Source organism: Vidua chalybeata, chromosome 8, assembly GCF_026979565.1.
Source record: "Vidua chalybeata isolate OUT-0048 chromosome 8, bVidCha1 merged haplotype, whole genome shotgun sequence".
Lineage (NCBI taxonomy): Eukaryota > Metazoa > Chordata > Aves > Passeriformes > Viduidae > Vidua > Vidua chalybeata.
In genome coordinates this window covers 16239921-16253151 of record NC_071537.1, presented here as the reverse complement: position 1 = coordinate 16253151, position 13231 = coordinate 16239921, and the positions used below count along the sequence as shown (strand labels likewise).

Below are 13231 nucleotides of genomic sequence, written 5' to 3'. Positions count from 1 at the left end.
GCATGCTCATTTACTATGATTCTTTTTAATATATTTTGTGTACACAAATACTCTCTTGTTTCTTAAATGAAAAGTGCCTCAGGGTGCCAAATTATTATCCTTAATGTGTATCTGCAATTTTCCTCAAAAGATGGGGAGTGGTTCTTCAAGCAGATTAAACTAGTGGTGCCTTTGCAGTTATTCTCCACAAATTTCTCATTGTCTTTGTGAATTGCGCTCTATGGACAATAGCAGCATGATGCACAAATCTGTGTCCCAAAAATGTGCATGCAAATGGCAGTTGCTCCTCAAATGTGGATCTGTCTTTTGCATATATTTTCTCTTGTGAAACTCCTGAAGTGTCCCCAGAAACCAATGCAACAGCAAGACAAGATGTTAGCCTTGGACTATATGCTCTGTGGAGAAGAATCTGTGCCTTCCTCTGTTTTAGAAAAGCAATTTGTTCACTGGCAGCAGCAGCTACTAAATAAGCAAATAAATATGATAAATAATGTACTGGACCCATTTATGAATATAAAGTTAGTCATGTGCATAAATATTTTGAAGATAGGTTCCCAGTTACCAGCCTTATCTAGCTATCTTTTTTTTCTAACAGCATAATTCTGCCTGTACCTATAATACGGATTGTTATGGGATGTGCACAGCCTTTTTATGTACCTCTTTCCCTCTCCTCTCTTGTTCCTCTTCCTCAGACCTACAGCCATTCCATAAGTAACTTTATCTACATGAGTAGTCACAGTAGGCTTGGTTCCAGCCAGCTGTAAATCTTGTCCTGACCAAAAGGGAAAGCATAAAGTGTTTTATGGTACATTTACTAGGTGGTGAAGATGTGGTGAATTGCAGTTCAACTATTATATTTATGCATTAACTGTTTAAAATTGAACCTTTGCTTTCTCTCCTCTGTCAAAATATATGAAAGAAAAAGTTAAACGGCCCTGTTTCAAAACCCTCTTGGAGTTTATCATGTTAAGGCCAAAAGGTCAGGATCCCCTCCCCTGCCTATGACACGCACCACATGACATGCTTCAGAATGCAGATGCTCAGAACTAGGTATAAACCCATGTCAGGCACACTACAGACTTTTTTCCTTTTCTTATTTTGTATTTTTTTCTGTTTTCTTATAGTGTGTATTTTGTTTTTAAAAAATTTATTCCTCATTAAATTAAATTATTGCTAAAAGATAAACTTGCTGTAAGATAAGAGACAAAAGCCTGTATAAAAACTGTCTTCCTAACTCAGAGACAAGGAAGCTACTCTTGTTTGCAGTGAAATGCTGCAGGTATTTGTTGCCAATGTGTGTCTCACCTACTGAGCACAGTGTGAGAAATGCTCCTGCTGGTGAGGGCATGGGGAGCATTGCTCCTATAGCACATTGGCATCCAGAGTGCCCTGGAGTAACTTCCTCTCTCAGCTAATGCAGCAAGGGGCTGCAGCAGGTCAGAGGGCAAGAAGTAGCCATGTTTCCAAAACAGCCAAAGAGCTGAGCAGCACACAAGGATTGGTAAGCAGATCCCAGTGTCAGTGTGTGACAAGTCCTGATTGTGGGATGCTCCTGCTCCCGCGCAGGAGAGGACAGGGTGCAGAGCAGGGTAGGTGCAGAATGTAAGAAGTAGATCAGTAAGCCAGAACAAATACACCTTGTTGCAAGTCTTCTAATTAAAACTGCTCTGGGTGGGAATTTTCCAGTTTGATTTAATCAAATTCTTCTGTATACTATTACTGTCTTAAGAGGACACGGGCACAGTGATGGCCTGTCCCAAGAATGGCTGTAATATTCTCCTGGATCCATGTCAGACTGGAGTACCTGGGAAGAGGTGTGGGTCCATTCCTCAGTCTCTCACATTCCTATCCACAACTCCCACCTTCCTCCTTTCCAAGTCCCAAACTGAGACTCACCTCATCCAGTGCCAAGATTCCCAATTCATACTCCTCCCTGCTCCTACTTGCTCAGCTGGAAATCCCCTGTGCTCCAAGCAGAGAAAGTCAGGGAACTACTGCCAAACATGTAGTACTTGGAAGCTGTTTGTGTCTTTGCCTTCTACACATATCACAGTTTGGAAGTCTTTGTGTGGAAACACAAACATTAACATTCTAATCAAATTACTATTAATGCCACTTAAGTAACTATGAACAGTTATATATGAAAATGAGAAATTAAACAACACAGTGGTTCAGTTACTATATTAAATATACAAAGTAATATATTTAATCACTTTACTTACAGGTGAATTAAAGATTTCAGTCCTCTGAAAGTATTTCTTGAAATGGACTTAATGTTGTTGTTCTCTATGAACCTGTAATGGGTCATAAAGTGATTCTGGTCAAGCAATGCCTGGAAATTGGAAGCCCACCCACTCTATTCAATAATGACAGGAAAGATACTTTTGTCCACTCACAAATATTCTAGATGAGGAAGGCCCATGAAAGCATCATCACTAATAACATCAAAAGTGTTGGACGTAAACAACCTGCATAAAGAAATGCAAAACAAAAGACCATTAGGTTATCAGCAGCTCTAGCAAATGGTTCAGCAAGGCCAAATTTCCACTGCCTGGTTTCACCTTTTTTCTGTGCAAGCACTATAGGACTGTAAGGCTGATATATTGCACCACAGTGTGGTGCAAAGGGAAGGGTCCAACAATTGTCTACTGGGGCCATCTGATAAAATTTCTTTGACTTCTTGTGGGATGTAAACGTGGGTTTATCATGCCAGTAAAACAATGGGATTGTACAAGTGCCTCTGGAGATATACTAGGACAACAATGAAATCTTCAAGTATTACAGAGGTTTAAATTGTCTTGGTTTAAATTGCTGGTTAGCCTGACATCATGTTGAATTTGCAACACTGGCAGGAAGGAAAATACTTTAACTTTTAAGTTAAACTTCTGAGTGTATTTAACCCGAGGGTACTGAAAGTTACTGGGAAAAAAAAGAAAAATCTCTTAAATTCAGTCAGTGTTCAAGTCAGAATTATTTTTAAAACCTCATTACACCTCTTGGAGATACTCTTATCGTATACATCTAACAGTAAAAATACCAGCAGCACATTTAATTTTATGTAATTTTGTAAGCATTAAAAGTGGACTAGCATTGATTTTTCCAGCTTTATTTTTGCTTATCAGCCATGTTAGCATTTGTCCATTGTAATCTAGCCCTGGACTGCTACCCTTTTAATCTGGTGGGACATAATAAAGTACGATGAACTTTACTCTGGTGGAATACTACATGCACATCTATATTTTAATCAATTGACCTGATGGATAAATAGATTCATACTATGGCATCCTTAGACATTCAGGAATGCAAGATTTCCAAGTACTAATTAATTCACTTAATGAGTTAATCTCTTATGTTGATGTTTACATTCAGAATAAATTGCAGGTAATTTATTTTCTCAGTTGGCTGTTGCAGATTGTGTTTTTTCCAGTTTCAGTATATTCCTATATGAAATGCATGAAAAAAAATACAAGCAGGAAATTCTTCCTTTTTGTCAAAATCAAGAAATAATTCCGTTTTAGAGAAAACAAGTAATTTTATAGAATTCTTGAACCAGAAGACCAATTTATTAAATCCTGCAACTAATTTTACTTTTCTGATATGATTTTACTGGATAATTTCTCCTTTTCTGCACTCTAATCAATAATTTACAGAACAGGGTGGTATGTCTTTAAATAGTATTGCTATTTTAGAGATTGCCAGGCTAACAGCATAGGTCTTGCACTTGGTGAGCTCATTTGCCTTCCATCTCATACCTCTCCCCAATGGCTACATCAGATGTATTTGATGCACAAAGCATTTTCCCCCCCAATTTGTCCTCAAACACCATAATTGCTGCTTGTGGGGATAGAGGCTGAAGGTATGGCACTGTAGCTAGGGACTGTATCACTTGGCAGGAACAGTACAGTGCTAGCAGGTACAAATCCTGATGCCATGATTACGTCCCTTCTTTCTGCAGGCTTTCATGTCATCAGTTTATAAGGGCACCCTCAGCATGTTGCTGATACACTGAGATAAAAGTGCTGAAGATGAGAGCTGGGAGGTTTTCTCTACATTTACATACATTCTCTACATAAAATACTCCTGCTGGTACTTCCCCATAGCTGTGTAGGTTCTTTGTATTTTTGTTGTCACATGAAGAGCACAGAGCATACCAGCCATACTACACAAGAAGAAAAGCTCCCCTGGACTGGGAGTTACAAGTAGTGTTTAGCTCAAGACCATGATTTTTCCAGAGACCACTCGTGCCACTACATTAAAAATAGTAGTAAATAATAATAGCAGCAGAATTACACCATATTTAGACATCTGTGGCTGCTGTATTGGAGATATCCAATTATATTTGGACTTCAAAAATGTAATGCTGAAGACTATTTCCATATGTATTTCTATTATTATAGAAATACATATAAGCTGCTAAATCTTGCTGTTGGCTAAATTAAACCTACCAATACAGCTATAATCATGCAAAGCTAAAACTTCCGGAAATGTTTAATTAACAGAAGTTTTCCATATTCTTATTTCCGTTACTATCTTCTGCCAAAGATGAAAATTTTTCTTTCCCACGTACAAATTGGAGTGTTGTCCCCACAGATACAATCCTGCTCCTATGGTCTGTGTTTAAGGAGTCATTTGCCTTAGATCAGCAGCCTGACATTCCAAGGATGGCAAGCAGCTCAACTACCATGTTAAAAATATATCTGGAAAACACATCACTCATCCAAGCCCACAGTGGAACAAACCCTGCTTTTCTGGGGTCATAGTTTTTGTTGCAGCATTTATGAACAGCAGCGTAGAACATGCATTTCATTGTACAGTAGAAATGAAAATTATTATCATTACCAAAATGCCATAAGATGTTGCCCAAGCCCACTGTGCCAGGCACTATAATAACTCAAAATAAGATGTGTCTGTCCTACACTACCATGCCCAAATCTGCCTGCTTTGCAGTGGGATTGCTAAGTGTAGGTGGTGTATCGTAGCCAAGAGAGATGATGTCCTACTCACTCTCTTCAGATACAGCAGCACCAGTGCTGCTGCTTTTTTATTCCTCTCCTTTGAAAGGCTCATTGCAGCAATTATGTGAAATGTGTCTCTTTTGTGATCTGTGACCACCTGAAAAAAGCTTCTCTGGAATAAAGCACCATGGAAAAGCATTTAGGTTTCCATAGTAACTGCATTTACCTATTTACCCTGTATCCAAAATTGTACAGTATGTCTGCACCTCCTTATCAGCTCCACTTGAGGTAGCAGAGTACAGCCAGGGTCAGGGCTTCAGCTATCGGTATGCCACCAGTTTAATTTAACAGCCAGAGAGCTCCAGTACATCAGCATTACACCTCTGACCACATCCAGAGCACACGGAAGGCGGTTTGGGACAGACATCCGATTTTGGTTTTGATCACACTGGGGAGTCTGCCTTGCCGGATTTCTGAGACAAATCTGGGTGTGTGTCAGGCTGGCAGCACATCCACTATAAACAGTTCAGGTTACACCCCCTCTACCTCTGTATAGCTCACAATTATATAATCGCATGCCCACATTTCTAGGAAAGCCTGTGAGCCTGTAAAAATCCTATGTTGAAATACAGCTAAACATCCCAAAATATTCACTTTCTGTGTATACCTCATCACAGTATTTGATTTTGAAATAACCACTTCAGTCTTTAATTAGAAGAAAATTGTCATTAGTTTTAAGGCCATGAAATAACAAACAGGGTCAAATCCAGGTACTATGAAGGCAAACTCCCACTGAAGTGACTAAACTTCCACAGAAGTCAATACCAATTTTACATGGAAAAGGACTTGAGGACCTGTCCCACTGCAATGACGGGCCTGATCTGAGGGGTTCTGAGCTCACAGTCGATGGGAGTTGCAAATGGACAGCTTTATACTGGGATCAGGTCCCAGGAATGCAGAAAATAAACAAGAATAGTTGTTGCAACACTTGAGTCCTTACTGTAATGTTAATTAAAGTATAATTAAGATAACATGCATTCTGTCACCAAAAGCTTCAGCATGTAAGCATTCAAAGTAGTACTGACAACAGACAGCCTTGCAAAATTCTAAGTAAAAATTAAACATGCACTATCAAATTGCTCAAAAGTCATGTATTTTATGATCTAATAAATCTTCTGCTGCTGTTTCTTATACAATTAATACTAAGACCCTTTCTGAAATATTTATGAATAAGTATACACTTCATAACAAAAATTGTATCATATAAATATTTCTCACAGAAGCTGCAGAGATGGTGTGAGCAAAAAACTCCCTTCTGGGATTTTAGTAAAAGCAGATCTCACAAAGGATCTGTAAAGAAGAAAAAAACAACCGTACATTAATGTAGCCTCATATATCCATAGTTATAATACTGATCTAGTCATCACAGAGAGATTTATTTATATAAGTAAAAAAAATTACCTTCCCCCCCCCAAATATAATGTGACAGGTTTCATGTATACACAAGGTATAAAATGAGATATGTGCACATACATAGACAGACAGACAGACAGATAGATGAAAGAGATATAAAAATCAGGATTCAAGCATGCAGCACAATTTTAACACATTAGCTGATGATTCTGAATGCTGGAGGTACTCCCTGCAGCAAGCATCCTTCTGTATGCACTGAGAACACCACACATCCGAGTTCATTTTAAATTATAAATTAAATAACCAAATGCTTACAGCCCTTACAGTGAGATAACATCAGGCGGAACGCTGCGAGGAATAGATCTGGCATTTTCACATAAAGCATTATCTTTGGTACAAGTACACCAGGCAGGACATTTTGGCTTCACTGGTTTCTTCCCTTCAGTCAGCAAAAGCACAGATAAAAGGCATAAGAAATAAGCAATTCTTCTAAAGGGTCTGCTGGCATTTCCCATTCTTTTGATCCGCTCTCGTTCCAGCCAGTTGAAAGAATATCCCAAAACATGAACAGGGTTCTTTATTCAGCCATTGGATGTCTTTCTCTAAGTCCAGGTCAATATTTGTCTCTGCTTTCCCAACCCTTTTCTTTCTCTTTCACTCTGTTTTTGTAGATAGAAACCTGCAGCTGATCTGTATGTTTCCACTCACTCAGGCAACGTACTGCTCAGAGAAGAGACCTGCGAGGTGCTGTAAGATGGGGAAAATCCAACCGGCTGAAGGAAAAAAAAAAAAAAAAAAAAAAAAAAAAAGAGGAAAGAAAAAAAAGACTTGCATCACCACAAAAACACTGAGCACAACACAGCATTAGATTGCAAAGTGATGTAACTGAGAAATACACTGCTTTCTGTTTTCACAGGGAGGCCCTTTCCCTGTTTCCAAAAATAGTACAGCATTATGTTTTGCTGGTGGGTGGGTGAGCGGGTGTGGGGTGGAGTATATGTGTGTGGGGGAGAAATCAGTCATCTCTTACTGGATCCCTACAACCTCATGAACCTTTCAAAATTATGCTTCACATATTGCAAGCAACAGAACTAATGGCAGTATCAACAGGAAAATGAAATCAAATAAAAATTGCTGCAAAAACTGTTAGATTCATTTTTATCCTCGGCCTTTATTACACATATTTGTACCACTGAAAAACAAGCTGCCACACATGGAAAATATTACAATGTATGAGAAAATGCCTTTGACTGTCACTCCTAAACAAAATATTTTCTCATGCAAAATAGACCCCAAATACAGCTTTTTTTTTTTTTTTTTTTTTTTTTTTTTTTTCCTCAGAAAAAGAATGCTTCTTATTTGTTGCCTGTTTTCTGAGCTGGTTAAATGAAGGCATAGGTGGATCAAGCACAGTTCTATATGAACAACATTAATTTAAAAACGTATTTTCTTGGAACTGATTTGATTCTTTTAGATGGAAAAAAAGAAAATTGTCATTTAAATACCAGCTGTGTTAAACCTGTAGTTAAGAATGGACCTTCTTTGAAGAGTGACAGGATAAGGACAGATCCTGCTAGTAATAATGAACCTTTACAATACTGCCTGGAGGCTGCAATCGAAATGAGTGCTAGGTGTGGTATGAGTGCTCTGGCAGATACAGTCCTCAGCCTGAAGACTTTACTGCAAATTACATTAAATATTTTATAGGAAACTTAAGCAGCACCTAAGTATTTATTAAGAATGGTAAGACAAAGCTAACAAATGCCAAATGGCTGGGAAGCCACACAGGATGGATTTTGTTCAATATAGTATTGCTATTAGACAAGTTTTGCAAACTTTAACAGGTCTTTACACTTCCCTGTTGGACTGTTTACATAAGACAGGTTACAAACACTACTGGGGTCAACCCAGTGGTACAAACATTTATTACAGTCAGGCTCGCTATTAGCTCCTTCACATGGATGCTGTCTCCTCACCAGGGGACACCAGACCTCCTGATGAGGAGATCTCTTTTGACTTCTGGTTACCCTTCCTTTGATTTCACAAGGCCACCTGGCTCTAGCCCATTGCTCCTGCTCTACAAGTCACAAAATCACAAGATCAACATCAGGCCATGTATGTCTTCCTCAGGAACCATCCCAGCAAGGCCTTAGTGAATATCCAGGTGCACACCTGGGATTTGATAGGCTATGGGCAGAACAACAGCCTGCAAAACTGCAAGAAATTCAGCTTATGGATACAAGGCAGGACTCCAGCACTGCTGAATCCTTGACTGGGTGGTGGCTGAGGTCCATCTCCCAGGGATGAGGGCAGACACCCAGAGCTCACACCAGGTGGTGGGACTGCGTCCTCTGAGGGACTGGGTGCAGCCAGGAATGTCCAGAAAGCTTTTGCTCCTAAGAAAACCTCCCCTGTCAGCAGTCCCTCCCTGAAGCAGCATCAGCTAAGAGTGGCAGAAACCTGGGTTATTTCTGAGCCCATCCACCTTCTGTAAGAAAATGGAAAGTAATTACAGTAGCCAAGGCACTGAAATCATTATTAAGCAAATGATGATGCCTTCCCATCCCCCAGTATGAAGGTGACTTCTTGCTCTGGAAATGATCTAATTGTACCTACTGAGAGGGAAGCTGGATTTGAGAGGGAACCTACTTGCGTAAGTAGGCTACACTATCTTCTCCCCTCCAAGATGTCCAATGGCACAGACATGGTGAGGTGAGAACAGAAAATTCTCTCTTTTTTCCTGAAAGAGGCCCGTTGTTGTTTGTTTGTTTATTCCTGGCAAAGCCACCCATTGCCATGGCAATATTTTGCCATTGATGGTGAAACCCGGTGTTTCATTTCCTTTGGCTCATTCACTGAAATCCGCCATCAATTACCTAGGCATTTCTCTTTAATTAATACTCCAACCACATTGTGAACCTCCTGAAAACTTTGCAGTGTAGTGTTTTCTTCGGTAACAAAAGCACATTCTGCAGCAGAGCAGTAACCTGACTCCAGTTTTGTCCATGCAGAGAACCGCCTGGAAGTTAGTTTTCTATTCCAAACCACATGCCAAAACAACTGCTTTTCCAAAATTGCAATATTATGAATATTTATAACAGCCCCATCAAAAGAGAGGCATAATCACATTTTCTAGGGTCCTTTTCTGCCAAGCTCAGCATCTCATTTCCTGCCATGCAGCAGTGTAAAACCAAAGTGGCTCATGGATTTTTAGTGGCATAGCTTCTGTCCAGCCCGGCGACACTTGGCTCACCCTTTGCCGATGCCATCGCTGTTTGTTTGCGGGCCAGCGGAGCAGGCAGCGGCCTGCTGCGCTCACGGACCAGCGCCTGCCTCTCGGTCCCTGCTTGTTTTCCCGGGTGTTTCAGGTACTGAGTAGGCACAATGGGATTCAGAATTCATTTATTTTTCTTTCTGCAAGGTTCCAGCAGGGGGGATGAGGGAGTTGTGGATGCGTTCCTCGGTCTGCTTCCCATCACTTGACGTTCTAGCCGAAAACCCCGCACCTTGCCGCGCTGCGGCGGGGGCCAGCGGTCCGGCGCGTTCCGGCCCGGGCAGGGGGACACTGCAGGGGGACACCGCATGGGGTCACCGGCTGAGGGACACCGCTCGGGGCCGGCGCGGGCCCCGCGCCACCGCCTCGCCGCGGCCCCGTATCCCGGCAACGCGGCGGCCGCGGGCGGCGCCCGCGCTGAGCGGCCGAGGCCGGGCGGGGGCGAGGCCGGGCCCGAGGGAGCGCCAGGGCCGCCCCTCGCCTGCCGCGGCCCCGCGGCCCCTGCGGAGCCAGCCCGCGCTGCGGCGGCGGAGAGGAGCTCCCGGGCCCACGCCGAGCGGCCGCAGTGTGCCCTGCACGAATGTGCCGTCATGTTTCACCTCTCCGGGGTTGACCAGAGCCAAGTACGCCTTAGGGACCGATGGTTTCCCACGCTCTGCGTCCTAAGAAACAAACTGTTTCTTCCAATGTATCCAAATTGTCTCGTAACGACAATTTTGATGATATTAACCACCTAGTAAAAATCTCGGTGCAAGTATATGACAGTCAAATCTACTTTCGCCTGCTGCCACTAGAGGTATTCACCACCCATCACTGTTTGTGTTCTTTGGTCAGACTTGGCACAACTTCCATGGCTTCGTTTCTAGAGCAAACATATGCATCATCGTCATCATCATCATCATCATCATTATTGTTATTGTTATATACGCATATATTTTAGCACATATTCTCCAATATCTGGTTAAAATAGTAATACTTATACAAGTAAACCTGTTTGCTAAAATATTTGAGGACAGCAAACATAAATGGTCAGAACATAGAACAAAAAATATTTTAAAAAACATTTAATGTTTTTCGAGGTATTAACTCCATGCCAATAACTGTATTTATATTTGCATTAGACTAGAATGTTTTCATTACCAACATATGACAAAATTTGAATAAGCTTTCTGTGATTTTATGCTCAGTACAGTTCCCTTTGCAGATCCATATCCTGTTAAAGTTACTTTTGATTTCATCCTGCTGTTAGGAAACTGTGTTGCCTTTTCTCTGTTCAGAATGAGCTGCCTGCACATACGCAGCCTAATCCAAAATCCACCGATGGCGATGATGAGATTTTACTGTGCTTGGTATTAAGCCCATAATATTACACCACACAGATGGGCAACAGCCCAAATCACACCCGGTATTCACCAGTCTCCTAAAGAACAAAACATTGTCATTGCTATGTTACCACTGTGTTTGGAGCAGAAGGATTTTGAGATCAAAGACTCCTACAAATACCTCATGAATCCGAGTTTTTGCTCTCTTGGCTCCACCCTTTTAAGAAATTCTGCAGCAAATGGCAAATTTAAAGCAGCTGAGAATGAGGCTGTACTTTCAATAAACAAAACTAAGTCTTGTGAATTCTAAACAGTTCTGAAAAGACTATGCTTCCTGGTGGATCTGGCACCAAGAGTCATTGCCAGGAAGAGGCCTTCTGCAGGTTAGGCATAATAAAACTTGAGATGCCTTTACAACAGCTCATAACACAGACAAGCTTCGGAATGATCACAAGACTGCCCAAACCTTTTTATTTGGAAAGTTCTGCTGACTTTGCCCTATCCTGTCTATACAGGTTTGTATTATGGGTATCCTTCTTTATTATACCAGTTTCATTAAAAGCAGAACAACCAGGCAAGTCCCTGTGTCAAAAAGCCAAGGAAATGGGTGCTTAACTGCTGCCAGCTTTGGAGGAAAGAAAGACTTGGAGGGTGGTCTCCTTTCCCTTACGTAAAGTAGCCAGTTCACAGTTCACTGTGGACTTAAAAGCGATCACCTCTGAAGTGAGCTCTCATGGCCAAAATTTCAGAGTGATGTACAACACCTGCTCCACTGAGCATGTCCTGGTGAATGTGCAGGTGTCTCTGGAACTGCTTGCTGGTTTAAGTACACCAGAATTTGACCAATGACAAAAAATATGTCAGGAGAGATGTACTGATATCTGAATGATCTCTCTTTAAGAAAAATAGATGCACAGTGTATTTCTTTCAAAGGGAAGCTAGGCAAAATTAATCTACTTCTAGGTCTTATTTTGTTGCAACTAAGAACTTTCAACACCCTTATGATTCTTGATGCTTCGTTTGCTTCTAAGGTCTGTTATAAACCAGTGTGCTTTGCAGCACCCAACCCAGCAGCATCACATTAACTGCTCTCCTGATAACCAGCCACTTTTCTCCAGACCTACACAAATAGTTTTTGCTTTGCTTCTATTGTCTATGTTTTGCCTTGAAAATGCTAACAATTGATATTTAAAGTTGGAGGGGAAATGAAAGGGCAAACATACAAGGTCAAGAGCAAACCAAAGCCCAATTCAAAGATTTATGAAGCTGTGCTACTTCATGGTTCACAGCAGGAACTGATACCACACCTAATATAGGGGGAAGTGTAAGAAAGGAAACAGTATAAAAGAACATGAGATTTCCACCTGCTGCAGAAATCTGGATTTTTTTTTTTCAATCTTTCAAGACAACTCTCATGAAAATTTGCCTGTAATTTACATAGGGAAAATCAACTTCTCCCGTGTTGGAAATGGGGACACTTTTGAGACAGTCAACATGTCCATCCATTTCAGTGGAACTGCCATCACACCACCTAGCATACATCCTACTGTAAGATTAAGTGCCCTCTATATGAACCTCTCAGCAAGGAGAATTCTTGTTCAAATATGCAAGTTACTTTTTGCCCTTTTTCCCTCTACATAGCTCTATCAGACATTAGAACCATGATACTACTGAGAGAATCTATGCTTAATTTGTAATTGCCAGCTTTTTCAGAACTGGCATGGTGATTTTAAGAACACATTTCTGCGCAACACTTTCCTTAATAGGATGGTTTCTCTCTTCCCAACTCTTGCAAGTACTATTGATTCTGCTCTCTTCCACAGATCACTGCTGGTGTTTCTGTTCTAATGCTATTCTCTAAACTGGATTAAATAAATTAGCTGGTAAAAGAACCAGAAAACAAGCAAAACAAGCCCAAATCTTTCAAACCCCCCTCCCTCCCCCCCCCCCAAACCCCTCCAAAATTGCCAGAGCCAGAACAAGCAGTTGAGGACAGGAGTGGGCAGAGAGCATTGGTTTCACTGTAAGAGAAAATGCATAGGGAGCTGCACACTTGAGGGGCAGTTTCATGTTACAAACGCTCATATTTAAATGAATCATAGGACAGAACTGGTGACAAATTACATCAGTCCCTACCAAACAGGACAAAATATGAACCTCATAAAACACCCCAGTATTTAGCTACCATTGTTTAAAAATTATCATTTAACTGGAGGACAGACTTTCAACAGGTGTATACAAACTGACATTTCACAATTATCTTCTCC

The 13231-nt window shown here is 41.0% G+C and overlaps 2 protein-coding genes across 3 annotated transcripts in view; one reads left to right on the top strand and one right to left on the bottom strand.

Annotated features, from left to right (window-relative positions):
• The window catches only part of LGI1 (leucine rich glioma inactivated 1), a 28863-nt gene that overhangs the window by 5167 nt on the left and 10465 nt on the right, over positions 1-13231 (bottom strand). The window contains exons 2-5 of one of the 2 annotated variants that reach the window (XM_053948692.1): positions 6693-7141; positions 6234-6305; positions 2397-2468; positions 2223-2294 (exon numbers count right to left, since the gene is read on the bottom strand). In XM_053948692.1, coding sequence (XP_053804667.1) covers positions 2223-2294; positions 2397-2468; positions 6234-6305; positions 6693-6883 — 407 coding nt within the window. In that variant the 5' untranslated portion in view covers positions 6884-7141. Of the gene's footprint in view, positions 1-2222; positions 2295-2396; positions 2469-6233; positions 6306-6683; positions 7142-13231 lie in introns of those variants that run through there. The other variant, XM_053948694.1, reaches the window with a different exon arrangement.
• LOC128791250 (protein FRA10AC1) overlaps positions 10103-13231 on the top strand; it is a 33470-nt gene continuing 30341 nt past the window's right edge. Inside the window, exon 1 of the mRNA XM_053948696.1 lies at positions 10103-10438. The gene's annotated coding sequence lies outside the window, so the exon portion shown is untranslated. The remainder of the gene's footprint in view (positions 10439-13231) is intronic.